This window comes from Dasypus novemcinctus, chromosome 1 (genome assembly GCF_030445035.2).
Source record: "Dasypus novemcinctus isolate mDasNov1 chromosome 1, mDasNov1.1.hap2, whole genome shotgun sequence".
NCBI lineage: Eukaryota > Metazoa > Chordata > Mammalia > Cingulata > Dasypodidae > Dasypus > Dasypus novemcinctus.
The window spans coordinates 48218536-48236855 of NC_080673.1; the positions used below are offsets into that span (position 1 = coordinate 48218536).

At 42.5% G+C, this 18320-nt stretch overlaps 1 protein-coding gene and 1 long non-coding RNA gene across 2 annotated transcripts in view; both read right to left on the reverse strand.

The window, feature by feature from the left end:
* Positions 1–563: 563 nt before the first annotated feature.
* Positions 564–4526, reverse strand: LOC139438841 (uncharacterized). Its single transcript, XR_011648556.1, has 2 exons — positions 4302–4526; positions 564–2417 (listed from the first exon to the last, which is right to left on the reverse strand). It is a non-coding gene; the product is annotated as an uncharacterized lncRNA (long non-coding RNA).
* Positions 4527–5009: 483 nt separating this feature from the next.
* The window catches only part of C1H4orf51 (chromosome 1 C4orf51 homolog), a 65476-nt gene continuing 52165 nt past the window's right edge, over positions 5010–18320 (reverse strand). The window contains exons 4-6 of the mRNA XM_058285373.2: positions 18177–18234; positions 8027–8100; positions 5010–5377 (exon numbers count right to left, since the gene is read on the reverse strand). Coding sequence (XP_058141356.1) covers positions 5228–5377; positions 8027–8100; positions 18177–18234 — 282 coding nt within the window. The 3' untranslated portion in view covers positions 5010–5227. The remainder of the gene's footprint in view (positions 5378–8026; positions 8101–18176; positions 18235–18320) is intronic.

The window sequence follows — 18320 nt, forward strand, 5'->3', positions numbered from 1 at the left end:
CTCAATGGATAGAGCGTCCACCTACCACATGGGAAGTCCAGGGTTCAAAGCGAGGTCCTCCTGACCCATGTGATGAGCTGGCCGACGCACAGTGCTGATGCACGCAAGGGATGCCGTGCCACGCCGGGGTATCCCCCCGTGTAAGGGAGCCCAACATGCAAGGAGTGTGCCCTGTAAGGAGAACTGCCCAGCAGAAAAAAAGTGCAGTCTGCCCAGGAGTGGTGCCACACACACAAAGAGCTGACACAGCAAGATGATGCAACAAAAAGAGATACAGATTCCCAGTACCACTGACAAGAATGCAAACAGACACAGAAGAACACACAGCGAATGGACACAGAGAGCAGACAACTGGGGCGGGGGGAGGGGAGCAAGCAGGGAAGATAAGATAACTTAAAAAAAAAGTTATCTTTTGGGTGCAGATGTGGCTAAGTGGTTGAGTGCCTCCTCCTATGTGTCCATGTGTGAGGTCCCAGGTTCAATCCCTAGTACCTCCTAAAAAATTTTTTTTAAGTAATCTTTTTTGTTGTTAAAAGTTGGGGAGAAATGAAGGTTGAAAACACTCAAAATTTAATTCTTTATTTCCATTCCATCATACCTTTATATAATACATTACAGTTTACAAAATGCTTTTACATAAATCATCAGTAGCCAGAATCACAGGACCTACGAAAGTATGTTTTAAGAGCAGCCATGCTGGAACAAATAATAATTCCCATAAAATTGAGAAATGCAATCTCTGAGTCTAGTAGTACACTTGTTGCCATAAAAGCTGGCTGCCTGGCACCAATAACCATGATGACAATGTCAGTGGGTCTGAGGAGGGTTGATGAACATAGCATTTAGAGGACTGATCCATTTCTTTTTTTTTTTTTTAACTTTGCCTACCAGACTGAACTAGATTAAATGGATTGATAGACAAGGAAGTGAACAGAGGTAAAAAACTTTATATTTCAGGAGCTGACACACTGAAAAGGAGCTCCTTAGCTGTCCAAGCTATGAGATCTGTGGACAAGAGGCCTCTTGCTACCAGGATGTGGCAGGTGGGCCACAGCCTTGCTAAGGAGGCATTCTAACAAAAGATTTTAGACTCCATGAAGGCTCCCATGGAAAGATTCATGATGCTATCATCTGTGTCATATGACATGAATTTAGGGATTGGAATCTCTCACTTGAACTTCTTTACCCCATTCCTGGTGTGTGCCAAGAAAAGAGCACAGCTGCCAAAAAGCAGACATTTTCCTGTCTCTAAAAATAAAATACTGGCAAAGCTTTGGGCCCTTCTGCCAAGACCTGGCTCTTCCTAGGGTAAACAATAGGTGGTCAAGCTGATCAGTGGCAAATATGGAGCCCTGAGGTAGATCTAAATGCAGCCTGAAGGGCTTAGGTCAGGGCATGTGCAGCTGTAAAGCCAGAAAGCCAGAGCTGGCCTGCTCCCCTCCACAGCTGCTGCCCCCTTACTCTATCACACATAGAGCCAGGTATGGCTGAGAGAGGAAAATCTCAGGTGACACCAGAGATCTTGACCAAGAGGGAGTCACAGGATGCTCACCAGCTCCTACCCCCAAAGCCCTGGGGTGCTCAGTGACAGAACAGAGGGCCTCTGAAGTCCTGTCCAGAGAAAGCTCCCTGGAAAGGAAAGCGCTAAGTATCCCTCTGCATCCATCACTCAAGGCTGTGCCCATCACCTGTCAAAACCCCTCATGGCCAGCTGAGAGCTTCACCTGCTAGACGCAGGCCCAACAAAACTGTCGTAGTCTACGAAAGCGATGGTTAACAGTCATCATTCCCACTCTAATTGCCTCCCAATTCGTCAAATGCGTCTACAGCACTTGTTGGAGTCCCTCTGCCTTGTCATTTGGGTTCAAATCTCCCCTAGACCGTCAGCTTGGCTTTTAGCTGGTTTGGAGAGTTAAGAGGGCTAAGAGAGGGTTAGGGGAGGAGAGGAACTAAATATAGAAAATATTTGCAGGCATAATCACTCCATAAACATGCTTCAGTGGAACAGAGCATAGGACCAACCCAGGTGACGGGTGTCACTCACCTGAAATGTCACATAATAAATAAAACTGAAGGAGCCCACTTCCCCCGCAGACCTAGAGTGACGCCTGTCCACACTATAAATATTTATGAAGTCATCGTCCTTAAAAGACTTTATTTTTCCAGGTATGTAGACCTTCATGAAAAAGTTAAGCAGAGCTTTTCCTGCAATTACGGTAGTCACAGTAGTCTTCAGACGGCCAGTCCATGAAAAGGGAAAGCAAAAAAGAAAGAAGGAAGAATGAGCCCGTGTGCCACGAGGCTGCAGCCTGGAGATCTCATTTATGCCAGTCAAGGTTCATTCTCATTCGAAAGTGTCAGCCGTCTTGCCGTGGCGCAAACCACAAGGAGCAGCATCAGTCCCATTCAAACCGGGCCTGTGTAATGAAGGGAGCACAAACAGATCCTTGTCACCCAAGCGCAGGCTCCTCCCACCACCTCTGCGAGGAGGACTCTCCTGAGCCGTTGCAGTTCTCTCAACCTGTCTCTTGGTAACAGAAAAAATGTCCACCTCACCCCATCACTGCTCATTTGAAAAGAATTCTCAGAATGTGAAGATGTGTGCCTGGGTGTCTCTCGGTGTTTACGCGAAGTCCACCACTCCTGCTTTTAGCTACTCCTCCTGATCTCATTAGGAAAGGCACCCGAGAAGCCCCCGCCAAAATCTGACCAACTGCCTCTGGTCTTCCTGTACCCTGCTGCAAACAGCGCACCTCTCCAGCTCCCAGCAATACCCTTACTTTCCCCTCCTCCAAGGCGCTGTAGTTACATGCTAACGTTCATGTCAGCTTGCAGCTTGTTATTCATCTCCTAAATGCATCAAAACCCTTGCTCAAGTTCATCAAGCCTGCTTCTTTCCCAGCGATGGCCTTTTGCCCAGTCTCTCTTCCCCTCCAAACCTCAGGGTGGCCCCTGGTAATGTCAGACTGAACTGGCCCAGCTGGGAAAAGCTGCTCGTTGGGTTCTGGCCTCTGGGAGGTCTTGTTCCACAAGGAACAAGAGTCTCTGGTTTTGTGAAATGAGTCACAGGCTGCCTTGACCATGGCCTATCTGGGGAGGCCACGGCTGCCATGTATGGTCTGTGCTCTGTGCCACCCACCTCTCCGTGTAAGTCAGATTTCTTTGCCAGGACAGCCTGAGTCATAAAACTCAGCACATTCCTTAGGCATTGGATAGTCTTTCCTTGTTATTACTTTGCTTTTGTTTTATGCAGCACCTGGTTTCATTTTAAAAATCCAAATAAAATCTCACGGTTGGGGAGTGTGAGAAGGAAAGCAGAAGGAAAGGAAAGAGGGGAGCAAAATCTGGGATAGGGAAAGGAAGAAAAGGCTTTGACTCTCCAAAGAGGAAACACCTAGAGCAGGACAGAAATGGAGTCGTGGAGTATAAAGTGAGTTTGATCAAGATCCTTTCAGCAGTACTAGATAAAGCACTTAATCCAGGTCTCCCCACCTTCCCATACCTGCGGCAGGCTGCAGTACTTAAGAGTTAGTACTTTACTCAGAAGGCACATGACCTTCCCAAAGTCCCTCCAGTTTTTGGAGTCTCCTCAGTAAATTGGCAGATTTGTTTTAGATGAACTCTGAGAAAGATTCCGGCTATAACATTTATGTCTATGAACAATCAACGGGCAGTCTATGAACCTGTCCATTGATTCCCCTTTCTTGGACTACAAAAGAAAACCCATGCACGAGGGAATATTTGCCCGCATTGTAATGTTTGGATTTTGCCTTTTGAAGGTAGGGAAATGGGGGACAGGCAAGGGAGAAGGTGTAGCCCCAACCATATTGCTGCTAGAAAAATGGAGTTTTTTGTGGCCAGGTTATTTTGTAAAACCATCTGCAAAGCTGTTAACACTAATTTTTTGGAAGTAGAACATAAGTCTAAAAAGCCATGCCTTGCCTGCGGTTAAAAAAAAATACTGAATGAATGAATGATAATCATTAACATGGAAAACCGCCTTTTCTCGAAATAGTAAATACAGACCGATCGCTAGGTACTGGACTCAGACCTTTACCTGCCTCCGTCCGAGATTCTCTTAACAAGACTAGGCAGGGCAAAATTCCTGGAGGTTCCTGAGTGGCTCCAGGGCTGCATTTTCAATGCACGGTTTTGGCGAACTTAATGAAAACCATACGAAGGGAGCCGGGTAATCAGACCAGATGGCTCACCGGGAATGAGTTTAGTACAACACGGGTTAAAGAACAAAAATAACTACGGGGGGAGGGGGTGCAAGAGAGTAGGGGGTGGATTTTAATTACCTTTTCTATGCAACAGGGATTACTTCTTAAAAGGTAATTAAGAGAAAGACGGTCTCGGTAAACAGGTCTAGAAGGGGGCAGGGGCGGGTGGTGGGAAGGAGGAGGGGCAGGAGGCAGCTACTTTCGTGAACGCGGATCCGCCTCCCCTCGCAGGACAGGGGCTCCCGGGGCCTGTGCCGCCGCCTCGGACCACGGCGGGCTCTCGGCGCCGCCGCCGCCCGGCAGGTCCCTCCCTCCCGCGCGCGCGGCCGGCGCGGGGGCGGGCCCAGGCCTCGGGGCCGCGGGGCCCAGCGCGGCGGGCGGCGGGCGGCGGGCGGCGGGCGGCGGGCGGCGCAGGAGGGGGCGGGCGGCGGGCGGCGCAGGAGGGGGCGGGCGGCGGCGCCGGGGAGGCGGGGGCGGGCCGGAGGCGGGGCTCCGGGCCGCCGGCCGCTCCCGGGACCGCCCGGGCGTGAAAGGCCCCGACTGCCCCGCCCCCCGAGCGCCGCCGCGGCTCGGGGCGCCGCCGCCCTCCTGAAGGTCGCGGCCAATTTGCTTCTCGGCGCCGCCTTGTGCAGAGGAAAACCTGGCGCTGGAAGGCTCGCGCTCTGCTGGATGATGGACCTGGGTACAAAAGCGCCTTTCTCACGCCCCCGCTCCCTGGGACCCGGGACTCCCAGCTGGAAGGGGCTGGCGCTGTGACGCCGGAGCCCAACGGCCAGTCGGGCCGCAACACCCTGTCTGTGGTTCTCGCTGAGAAAGGTGGTTCCAGGTATTCATTTCAAAGGAAAATTTAATGATGGTTATCACAATCACTTCTGTCCCCTCTCCCAATTCCAAAGAAGAAAAATTGAAGAACGAAGGTGTTTGAAACTCAGGGGATTGTCCCAGAGAGCCAACCTCCAAGATCCAGATAATCCCAGGGCCCTCTCATACCTCAAAGTCGTTTATTAAGCAAAGTCAGGGCTTCCAGCTTTGTGATTTTGTCTTCCAGCTCCGCTAAAGGACAATAATAGTCCTACGCGCGCACTTGCGGAATACTGATCGACTTCGGAGTCTGTTGAGCCAGACTTGCTGTCAGAATCATAGTGTTCCTGAAGCTGGGGAAGAATGAAATGGTCTGGTGATCAATACTTGCCCAACCACGGTGGTTAAGTTTTGCGCAGAATTGTGAATTAACTTGTCTCTTTCAACAAGACGTCGTTCATGAGCAGGAGATGGGATTGTCCCTGCATTTTCTTCCATCTCTTTTAACCTTGCTATTTCACATGTTGTGTCTCTCTCTGGTCTTGGAAGGGCACATCAGTAAGCAGAAGAGGAAACAAAGGGAAAAGTTCTTGGAATCACTAACCAAACCACCCATTGCTTCTCCTGTGGCCCTTAATCCATCTTTCGTCCTAAAATGGTTTTTCTCTGTCTTTCCCTATCTTTAGTCCTGCCATTCTTGGGTGTGAATGTCTCCACTCTCAAATGTTAACATCCTGAATTTCTTGAAGATAAGGCTCAGAAATAGAAATATTTGGATGATGATTACCAAAGATATCAGAAATCAAACAACTACTTTAAAATAAGAATACTGTTAATGAATGGTGGTTGAAAATTTCATTCAATCCCTTCTTGTTGCTAATGCAGGAATTCGCACTTTTTTTTTTTTTTTTTACATCTCCGTGCTTGTTCTCCTCTGACAAAAATAGCATCTACCAAGAAAAAAATGAAGATTTTGCCTTATCTAATAAAGTATTTCAGCTCTAATAAAGTATTTCGGCCTGCTTTATTTTTTGGTCAGGACTCTAGGTCCAGGGTTTCACAAACAAGAACCCATCTTAATCCTGTGTGTGTATACTTTTAGTCTGCCATTGCATCATAGAAACAAGAGTAGGGTGTAATGTAATTAAATCGTTGGGAATGGCCAACTTAAAAGAGGCTGCTATGAGTACAGAAAACTCACTTAGGGGAGGGAGTAGGGAGAGCACCTCAAAGAAAAAGGCAACTGTTCCCCCAGAACAGCTGCAGACAGTGATTGGCAATGGAATTGCTTGGCACCAGTACAACTCCATGTAGCAAAAGAGATTTATTTATTTAGCAATAGTTAGTTATTCTCCCAAGCAACTCCCAGGAGGTGAGCGAGCAGTAAATATACTTTTAGGAAATCCTCTACCCTTCCTAGAAGCATGCATCTACTCCACAGTGCAGGGAGATCCTTGGCTGCCCACACAATATACTTTCAGTGGACTACACAGCTCCAAAAGCCAAATAGCTCCCTCCGCAGCCTGCCACAGCACTGCTTTCCCGAGCTTGAAATGCTCCTGGTAAAGTCATCAGGTCTTAAAGCAGAAGCTTTTTAAAAAATGCACCACTTCTGGAAGGCCACCATTAAAATAGACTACTTACCTGGGAACTGAGCTGTCCCATTTTAACTAAACTGACAACATCATCTAGTTGGTACCCACAGACTAGCATTTTCCAAAGTCATTTGTATTATATGTGATAGTCTTCGGTGGTACTTGAATAATATTTTTTATTTTAATGGTAAGGGTTTTTTCCTAATACACATCACTGGCATACCAAACCCATGATAACGCAAATACAATGGCTTAGGGTAAGGTTGAATATTTTTTTAAAGTCAATTTACAGAAAAATCTTAATTTTAAAAAGTAATAGTATAGCAAAAATAGTTGTAATTTTATATTAAATGAGTTGAAGCCAGTAGGGTGCATACAGAAACCAATTCTTGTTCATTTTTAATTCACTGTCTGGGAAGTCTCTGCCAGAATTCTAAGACATAAAAAGAATCCTATTTCATATCCTGTTGAAAATTATTGGAGGGAAATGGATTTGGCTCAACTGATAGAGCATCCGCCTACCACGTAGAAGGTCCAGGGTTCAAACCCTGGGCTTCGTGGCCCGTGTGACGAGCTGACCCACACGCAGCGCTAATGCGCGCAAGGGGTGCCGTGTCACGCAGGGGTGTCCCCTGCATAGGAGAGCCCCACACACAAGGAGTGTGCCCCTCAAGGAGAGCCGCCAGTACGAAAAAAGCTCAGCCTGCCCAGGAGTCGTGCCGCACAAAATGAAGAGCTGACGCAGCAAGATGACGCACAAAAAGAGACACAGATTCCCAGTGCTGCTGACAAGAATGGAAGCAGACACAGAAGAACGCACAGCGAATGGACACAGCAGACAATGGGGCAGTGGGGGGGGGGGGGGATGGGGGAAGGGGAGAAATAAAAAATAAATCTTTTAAAAAAAATTATTGGAATTTGAGAAAGTCTGATCAGGCAGGGCAGATCCTCTGATCTGGAAGGCCCTGTCAGGGGGAGCAGGACAGGGGATGCTAGATAGCAGGACAGGACAGGAGTGGGACTATGCAAAGAGGGCGGTCTCAGGACCCTGGGCAGCCAGGCAGTATAGGACAGTATAGGACAATCTGAGGACTGACTGCCTTTTTCACAGGAGGCAGAACCCTACAAACGACTGATGTCACTGATATAAATTTTGACAGTACAACCAAAATTCCATTTCTCTAAGCTTCTTTGAGGGTTATTTCCAAAATAACTGGAAAGATGTACACAAGAAGCTGTTCATGCTGCTTTTGGGAAGACTGCTTGTCAGAATAGCTTTCACCCAGTTATAAATCAGGGAGTCCCTTTATACCGACTCTTAACCCACACGTGCCCCCACCACTGCTGCACATTTACTGATGCTACCTGGAGACCCCGGGACTCGATGACGAGAGTAAGGATTCTTACCTTCCTCAGGAAGTTATTTCTTTGTAGATTATGCTTCATCAGGCTTTTAGGAGATGGCTTTTTAAATCTCATATCTAGGGTGTAGAGAGAGATGGCCAATGTGTAAGTTTTTGTGGGTAAGAGAGTCTGTGGTAGCCTGAGTAAGTGAAATTTACAGATTCACTCAAGCCTTGTTTTGTTGTTGTTAGAGAAGTAGGTTTAAAGAAATATCATGTAGAAAATACATAAAATATAGAATTCCCATATATCACACTGCTATTAACACCTTCTGTTAGTGTGGTATATTTTTTTAAATTCATGAAAGAACATTTTGATAATTGTACTGTAACGCATCCTATACAATAGAGTCCACTGTGTTGGTACAATCCTATGTTTTTTCTTATAGTTTTTATTTTAGTAACATATTTACAACCTAATATTTTCCTTTTTAGTCACATTCACATATAAAATTCAGTGTGGTTAATTAAATTCACAGTGTTGGACTACCATCACTATCATCCATTACCAAAACTTTACATTCAACCCAGTTAGAATTACAATATAATTTAAGCATTAATTCCCCATTACCTACCACCAACCCAAACCCTGCTAAAGTATAGTCTAGATTCTAATTCTATGATTTTACTTATTCTAATTATTTCTTATCAGTGAGAATACAATATTTTGTGTCTGTCTTATTCACTCAGCATAATGTCTTCAAGATTCAACCATGTTGTCTTATGAATCAGAACTTCAATCACTTTTTAAAATTTTATTATCTCTACATCACTTATATTTTTGTTTTGTTTGTTTATCTATCCTCCCCCTTCCCCGTGGCTCCTTTGTCTACTTGCTGTTTCCTCTCATTGTCTGCTCACTATGTCTACTCATTGTGTTTTTGCTTATTATGTCAACTCATTGCATCTGCTCATCTTCTTTAGGAGGCACTGGGAACCGAACCCAGGACCTCCCATGTGGGAAGCAGATGTCCTACCACTTGAGCCACATCTGCTCCCTGCTCGTTGTATCTGCTTGTGTCATCTCATTACCCTGCTTGTTGTATCTGCTTGTGTCATCTCATTACTTCTGCTTATTGCGTGTACTCATCTTCTTTAGGAGGCACTGGGAACCGAATGCAGGACCCCCCATCTGGAAGGTGGAAGCCCAACTTCTTGAGCCATATCCGCTTCATTCATTCATTTTTTATGCTGAATAATATTCGATTGTATGTATATACCACATTTTATTTATCCACTCATCTGTTGATGGACACTTGCATTGCTTCCATCTTTTGGCAACTATAAATAATGCTATTATGAACATCAGTGTGCAAGTATCTGTTTGAACCCTGCTTCCTAATCTTTTGGGCATATACCTAGTAGTTGGATTGCCAGGACATGATAATTCTATACTTAGCCCTCTGAGATCTCCCAAAAACGTCTTCCACAGTTTCTGCACCCTTTTACCTTCCCACCAGCAATGAATAAGTGTACCTATTTCTTTATATCCACTTCAACATTTGTAGTTTTGTTTTTGGAATACTAGTCTAGTGGGTGTGAAATGATGTCTTGTGTTTTTTATTTACTTTTCCCTAATAGCTAGTGATGTTGCGCATATTTTCATGTGCTTTTTAGCTATTTGTATATCCACTTTGGAAAAACATCTGTTCAAGTCTTTTGTCCATTTTTTAATTGGGTTGTTTGTTTTTTTATTGTTGAATTATAGGATTTCTTTGTATATTCTGGATATTAAACAGATAAGTGGTTTCCAAATATGTTCTCCCATTGAATAGGTTGTCTTTTCAGTTTCATGATTAAGTCTGCTAAGGCACAAAAGTTTTAATTTATCTATTTTTTCTTTCATAGCTTGTACTTTGAGTGTAAAGTCTAAGAAACCATTGCCTGACACAATGTCCTGAAGATGCCTCATTGCATTTTCTTCTAGGAGTTATATACTCTTGGTTCTTACACCTATGTCTTTGGCCCATTTCAAGATAATTTTTGTGTGTATGCCCCATACCATTTGTTGAAGAGACTATTTTCCAATTGAGTGGAGTTAGCAGCCTTGTCAAACACCAATTGGTGAAAGATGTGAGGGTCTATTTCTGAAACGTCAGTTCAATTTCATTGGTTTATATAACTATCTTTATGCCAGTATCATGCTGTTTTGACCACTGTAGCTTTGTAATAAGTTTTAAAGTAAGGAAATGTGAGTCCTCCAATTTCATTCTTCATTTTCAGGATGGTTTTGGCTATTTGGGGCTTCTTACCCTTCCAGATAAATCTGATGACTGGCTTTTCCATTTATGCATATAGCCTGTTGGATTTTGATTGGGATTGCATTGAATCTGTAAATCATTTTGGGTAGAACAGGAATCTTAACAATACTTAAGTGTTCCAACCCATGAGCGTGGAATGCCCTCTATTTATTTGGGTCTACTTTGATTTCTATTAGAAAAATTGTGTTTTCCATGTATAATCCTTTAAAATTTTGGTTAATTTATTCCTAGATATTTCTTTTAGTTGATATTGTCAATGGAATTTTTTCATTCCTTTCCTCCTTGATTGCTCTTTACTAGTGTATAGAAACGTGGCTGATTTTTGTGTGTTGATCTTATACCCTGCCACTTTGCTGAATTCATTTATTAGCTCTATTAGATTTGCTGTAGATTTTTCAGAACCTTCTATGTCATTGGCAAACAATGAAAGTTTTACTTTTTCCTTCCCAATCTGGATGTGTTTTATTTCTTTTTCTTGCCCAACTGCTCTAGAACTTCGAGTACAGTGCTGAATAACAATGGTGACAGTTGGAATCCTTGTTATCTACCAGATCTTAGAGGGATAACTTTAAGTCTTTCACCAATAAGTACAATGTTAGCAGTGGGGTTTTCATACATGCACTCTATCATTTTGAGGAAGTTTCCTTCTATTTCTATTTTTATAAGTGTTTTTATCAAGAAAGGATTCTGGATTTTGTCAAATGCCTTTTATGCATCAATTGAGATGATTGTGTGTGTGTTTTTTCCTTCATTTTGTTAATGTGGAGTTATTATAGTAATTGATTTTTTTATGTTGAACCACCCTTGTTTATCTGTTTTGTTTTGTTTTTGAGATACCGGGGACTGGGGATTGAACCTGGGACTTCATATGTGGGAAGCTGGCACTTAAACACTGAGCCACATCAGCTTGCCTGACTTGGTTTTATTGTTTGTTTTGCTTGTTGTTTGTTTTTGTTTTTTTCAGGAAGCACTAGGAGCTGAATCCAGGACTTCCCATGTAGGAGGTGGGTGCTCAACTGCTTAAGCCACATCTGTTCCCTGCACACCTGTTTTTGTTTTTGTTTTTTAAGGTTTATTTATTTATTTCTCCTTCCCCCCAGTTGTCTGCTCTCCGTTCCTATTCACTGTGTGTTCTTCTGTGTCTGCTTGCATTCTTGTCATGTGGCACTGGGAACTGTGTCGGTTTTTTGTTGCATCATCATGCTGCATCAGCTCTCCGTGTGTGCAGCACCACTTCTGGGTGGGCTGTGCTTTTTTCACATGGGCAGCTCTCCTTGAGGGGTGCACTCCTTGCATGTGGTGCACCCCTACGTGGGAGATACCCCTGTGTGGCACTGCACTCCTTGTGCACAGCAGCACTGCACATGGGCCAGCTCCACCACACAGGTCAGGAGGCCCTGGGTATAACCCTGGACCCTCCGTATGATAGGCAGACGTTCTGTCAGTTGAGCCACAACTGCTTCCCCTGCACACCTGATTTAAAACCCCACTTGATCATAGTGTATTATTATTTTAATGTGCTGTTGTATTCAATTTGCATATATTTTATTCCTTTTTATTTTATCTGTATTCATAAGAGAAATTGTTCTGTAATTTTCTTTTCTTGTAGTATCTTTATCTGGCTTTGGTATTAAGGTGATCTGGACTCATAGAATTAGTTAGATAATGTTCCCCTCTGTTCAATTTTTTTTATCCCCCCCTTTGTGGCTTTTTGTGTGCTGTCTGTTCTCTGTATCCATTCACTGTACATTCTTCTGTGTCTGTATTTATTTATTTTATTTCCCCTCCCCCCTTGTAGCTTGCTTGCTGTCTGCTGTCTGTGTCCATTTGCTGTGGGCTCTTCTGTGTTCTCACTTGTCTCCCTTCTTTTTGTTGCATCACCTTGCTGAGTTGGCGTGGCATGGTGTTTGCGAGCCAGGCAGTGTGCTCTGCAGCATGCAGGCAAGCCTATCTTCACAAGGAGGCCCCAGGACGCAAAGCAAGGGCCTCCCATATGGCAGATGGGAGCTCATCTGATTGAGCCACAGCCACATCCCCCTCCTGTTCAATTTTTTGGAAGAGTTTGATTATGATTGGTATTCATTCTTCTAGGAATGATTGGTAGAATTTACCTGTGAAGCCATCTGGTCCTGGGTTTTTCTTTGTTGTGAGTTTTTAAATGACTGATTCTATCTCTTTACTTATATTTGTGATTCTATTTATTCTAGAGGCAATGTAAGTTGTTCATGCATTTCTAGGAATGTGTCCATTTCATCTAGGTTGTTTTAGTTGTATGCATACAGTTCATAGTATCCTCTTATGATCCTTTTTATTTCTATTGGGTTAGTGGTAATATTCCCCCTCTCGTTTCTGATTTTAGTAGTTGCATCTTCTCTCTTTTTTGTTAGTCTAGCTAAGGATTTGTCAATTTTATCTTTTCAAAGAACAAACTTTTGGTTTTGTTAATGTGCTCTATTGATTGTTTTAATCTTAAATTCATTTCTATTCTAATCTTTTTTATTTCTTTGTTTCTGCTTGCTGTGGATTTAATTTGCTGTTCTTTTTCTAGTTCCTCCAGGTGTACAGTTAGGTCTTTGGTTGTGCTCTTTCTTCTTTCTTAATGTAAGCATTTGGGACTTTAAATTTCTCTCTCAGCACTGCTTTAACTGCACCCCATAAGTTGGATATGTTGTGTTATTGTTTTCTTTTGTCTTAAAATATTTATTGATTTCCCTTGCAATTAGTTCTTTGTCCCACTGATTGTTTAAGAGTATGTTATTTAACTTCCATATATTTGTGAATTTTCCAGTTATCTGCATATTATTGATTTCCCAGTTCATTCCATTATGATCAGAAAAGATGCTTTGTATTATTTCAGTCTCTTAAAATCTAGTGAGAATTGTTTTGTGACCAACATATGGTCTATCCTAGACAATGATCGATGTTACTTGAAAAGATGTACATCCTGCTATTCTGTGGGTGCAAGGTTTTGTAAATGACTGTTATGTCCAGTTCCATTATCATATTATTCAAGTTCTCTGTTTCCTTATTGATCTTCTATCTAGATGTTCTGTCTATTGATGAGCATGATGTATTGAGGTTTCCAGCTATTTTTGTAGAGATGTCTATTTCTCCCTTCATTTTTTTTCCCCCAGGATTTGGTTTTTGGTTTTTTTTAGAGGTACCAAGAATTGAACCCAGGACCTCGTACATGGTACATGGGAAGCAGGTGCTCAACCACTGTGCTATATCTCCTCCCATCTCCCTTCAGTTTTGCCAATGTTTCCCTCATGTATTTGGGGCACTGTGGATAAGACATAAATATTTATTATTGTTTTTTCTTCTTGGTTAATTGCCCCTTTTATTAATATATAGTGTCCCTCTTTGTTATAACAGTTTTTGACTTAAAGTCAATTTTGTCTGGTATTAGTATAGCTACCCCAGTTCTTTTTTGGTTACTAGTATTAGTCAGCCAAAGGGGTGCTGATGCAAAATACCAGAAATCTGCTGGCTTTTATAAAGGGTATTTACTTGGGGTAGAAGCTTACAGTTACCAGGCTATAAAGCATAAGTTACTTTCCTCACCAAAGTCTATTGCCATGTGTTGGGGCAAGATGGCTGCCGACATCTGCCAAGAGTTCAGGCTTCTTGGGTTCCTCTCTTCAGGGGCTCCGTTTCTCTCCAGGCTCAGCTGCTGTGCTCTCTCCACTATGGCAGCTGTAGACTATCAGGGGAATGGCTCTGTCTCTCTCCCTGGGTCTTCTGCCATGTCTAAGGAGCCATCTCTACTCCTCTGTGTTCTTATCCTGTATGTTCACTTCCCAGACTCCAGCTCAAAACTCCAACCTCCCTTCTCTGACATGGCCCAATGAAAGCCTTAATCGTTATTTAATCAAGTAAAAGTAAAACCTCTGAATCCAATACACTCTAATATACCCAGAGGAAAAGACCAGTTTACAAACATAATCCAAAATTTCTTTTTGGAATTCATCAATAATATCAAACTGCTACACATGGGATATCTTTTTCCATCCTTAACCTTTCAACCTAATTGTGTCTTTTTGTCTAAGATGAGTCTCTTGTAAACAACATATAGTTGGATCATGGTTTTTTTTATCCGTTCTGCCAATCTGTGTCTATTGGTTGGGGAGTTTACTCCATTAACTGTTAATGTTATTTCTGTAAAGATAGTTCTTACTGAGCTATTTTGTCCTTTGGTTTTTTACATGTCAAATCTTTTTTTTTTTTTTTTTTTTTGGTCTTTTTTTCTTTTATTGCAAACTTCTTTTCTGTATAGTTGATCTTTTGTGATATGTCTGACTGATTCCTTTCTCATTTCTGTTTCTGTGTATTTTTAAAATACTTTGTGCAACTTGCAACTATAACTTACTGACTTGAAAAGATACCAACTGTGGTAGTTTGAAGCTGAATGGACCCTAGAGTATTATGTTCATAAAGCTAATCCAGTTCTATGGATATAAACCTATTTTAAGTACAGTCTTTTTATTAGGTTACTTCAATTAAGGCATTGCTCAGAGTGGATCTTAATCCTCTTTCTAGGTTCCTTTATAAAAGGGATGAATATGGAGAGAGGAAGAGAGAAAGCCACAGAAGCCAGAAGAGAAGGGAAAGACTAACAGATACCACCATGTGCCTTGCCATGTGACAGATCTTTGGGGAGAAAGCATTGCCTGATAATACCTTGATTTGGCCACTTTTGTGGCCTCAGAACTGTAAACTTGTAAGTTAATAAATCCCCATTGTAAAAGTCAACCCATTTCTGATATATTGTTTTTGACAGCCCAGCAGAGTAAAACATCAACTCAGCTTCAATAGCATATGTGTTCTCTGCTCCCATTTCCCTCTCTTTCCCCTCTTTATGTTTTTTTTATTTTATCCCCCTTTACCTCTTTATATTTTGTATGTTCATTGTCAGGAAATATGTCTTTTTCTTGTTCAATTGTATTCTGACACATAGGAATTGAACACTAGAGTTATCTATTGAAGATACAGTACTATTTCATTTTGCATTTACCCTTTCAGTTATCCTTACTGAAGATCTTCATTTCTTTACACTACTCCAAACCATTCCTGTCTTTTCCTTTCAACCTGCATAAATCCCTTTACTAATTCTAGTAGGCTAGGTCATTTGTTGACAAACTGTCTCAGGTTCTGTTTGACTGTGAATACATTAAACTCTCCCTCATTTTCAAAGGACAGGTTTGCCAAATAAAGAATTTTTGACTGGTAGTGTTTCTCTTTCAGTACCTTAAATAAAGCATACTACTGCCTTCTTGCTGCAATGACTTCTGAAGGGAAATTAGCAGTTAATCTTATTGAGGATCCCTTGTATGTGATGAATTGCTTTTATCTTGCTGCTTTCAGAATTCTCTCTTTACCTTTGGCATTTGACATTCTGGTTAGTATGTGTCTGAGAGTAGGTCTATTAGGATTTATTCTGCTTGGAGTACATTGCACTTCTTGGACATATATTAATATATGTATGTCTTTCATAAGAGTTGAGAAATTTGGGGCCATTATTTCCTCAAATATTCTTTCTGCCCCTTTTTCCTTCTTTTGTCCTTCTGGGAAACCTGTAATGCATATGTTTGTGTACCTCATGCTGTCACTCAAATCCCTGAGACACTGCTCAAAGTTTTCTATTTCTTTCTCTATTTGCATTCTTCTGATTGTATGATTTCGATGATCCTGTCTTTTACTTCACTGATTCTTTCTTCCACTTGTTCAAATCTGCTTTTGCATGCCTCTGGTGTATTTTTAATCTCTACTATTGTGCCTTTGATCCCTATAATTTATGTTTCTTTTTATACTGTCAAATTCTTCTTTCTGCTCACACATTGTCTTCTTAATATCCTTTATCTCTTTGTGTTATTTTCCTTCCTCTCCTTGAATTGATTTAGGAGATTTATTTGAATTTTGATTAGTTGTTCCAAATTCTGTATCTCTTCTGAAGTTTTAATTTGTTCCCTTGACTGAGCCATATCTTCTTGTTTCTAAATATGGTTTGTATTTATTCTGGCTTGCTGATGCCTGGGCATTTGATTATTTTGATGTATTAACTCTAAAGGCCAGATCCTCCCTCTTTCCTTGGGTTTTATTTTCAATTGGCATTGTGTTAAGGCTCTTCTTTGATGCTTGGTATGCCATTCTGGGCCTTTAGAGTATCTCCTGTATAACTCTTCAGCTTTTCTGCACCTGATTCTTGCCCTGGATACACTGTATAATTTTTTAAGATTGCTCTTTTGTGTGAAATTGTTTAACCTCTGAGAAAGCTTCCTTTCCTCTTTTCCTTCTCCAGGAATCTTGATCTGTTCTGGTGTGTGTGTGCAGAACTTTCTTTTTAGCTCCTACGATTTGTTTAAATTCTCTTTCTCAATGTCCCATTTTCCTTAGGCTTTTCAGTATTTATTCCCCCTCCCTCCCTTTTATTTCTGTGATGCTTTTCTGCCTCCACTTTCTTCCTGTTAAGAGTATTCCACCCCAGGGAGACAGATGTGGTCAATCCATAAAGGTCCATTTCTGTGTTTAGGTTGTCCAGCAAACAGAGAAGGATTGAGTGTGTGCACCTCTTGTCAACAGGTCTGCTGTGGTCTCTTCTGCACTGGGAGCACTTTTATACATGCACTCCTTAGCTGCTTATGCTCTGCCCTTGGTCTCTGAGAACTTGGGTCCCTGTGCCTGGATGTACGGAGGGCTCTAATGTGCTGCTGTGAATGGCTCTATGGTCTGCATCCTTGGTAGGAGGGACTCAGGCTGTGCTGCCTCTGTGTGACTCTGAAGCTGCAGAGGACTGAGTGAGGGGGAGGGGTCCAGAGGGGCAGTCCTGGACATAAATCTCCTACCTGATTTTGGTGTTTTCTTTTTCTTTGATTCAGCATTTGTGGAGTTTCTGTTGTACTCCAGAGTTCCAAGCAAGTGGGATTTGTCCTTTTATTGGTTGATTCTGAGGGGAGACTTCTCCAAAGGATGTCTTATGTCACCATGTTGATGACATCGTTTCCTAAAACCTTTTTTAAAATTGACTGTTCCAAACACTCGCATCCTCCACCACTACCTTTGCCATGATCACAACCTTCTCATGTTTGCACTCTTTTTAAGAGCTGCTGAAGAGTGGCAAATGTGTCTGTTTAATGTCTCCCTTCTTTTATGTCCCCTTCCTGCCTTTCTTATTGCTAGGGAAGGTACAATGAAGTAATAAGATGGGTCACAGAATGAAACAGGAGGAAATGCAAAAGGCCTCAAATGGCCTCAGACTCTGGAAAGTATGAAAATATCAGCCGAGGGAAGCAGATGTGGCTCAAGCACCTCAGCTCCCATCTACCATATAGGAGGTCCAGAGTTCAATACCCAGGGGCTCCTGGTGAGGGCAAGCTGGCCTGCATGGCAAGCTGGCCCCCGTGGAGTGCCAGCCCATGCAGGGTGCCACCCTGCACAGGAGTGCTGGCCAATGCAGAGAGCTGGCACAGAAAGATGATGCAACAAAAAGAGACACAGAGGAGAGACAATAAGAAGCACGGTAGATCAGGGAGCTGAGGTGGTGCAAGAGAATGATCGCCTCTCTCCCACTCCAGAAGGTCCCAGGATTGGTTCCTGGAGCCGCCTAATGAGAATACAAACAGATAAAGAAGAACACACAGCAAATGGACACAGAGAGCAGACAATGGGGGGGGGCAGAGAAATACATAAATCTTAAAAAAAAAGAAAGAAAATATCAGCTTAGGATCTTCATTAAAATAAAGACAGAGGGGAGTGGATAGGGCTCGTGCAGTTGTGCACCTGCCTCCCACATGGGAGGTCCTGGGTTCAGTTCCCAATGCCTTCTAAAGAAAAAAAAAACTTAAAAAAATAGAGGCAGAAAAGGGATATAGAGTGGTAGTTTATGACAGGACTTACATAATTTTTCACGATTTGGTGGTGCACGGGAAAACTCACCACACAGAATTTGGTGAGCCTGCAAAAGAAAGAGAAAAATAAATCACCCATCACTCCATAATGATAGAAAGCTAATAGAATTCCTTTTCCATTGTGTTTCTGTTT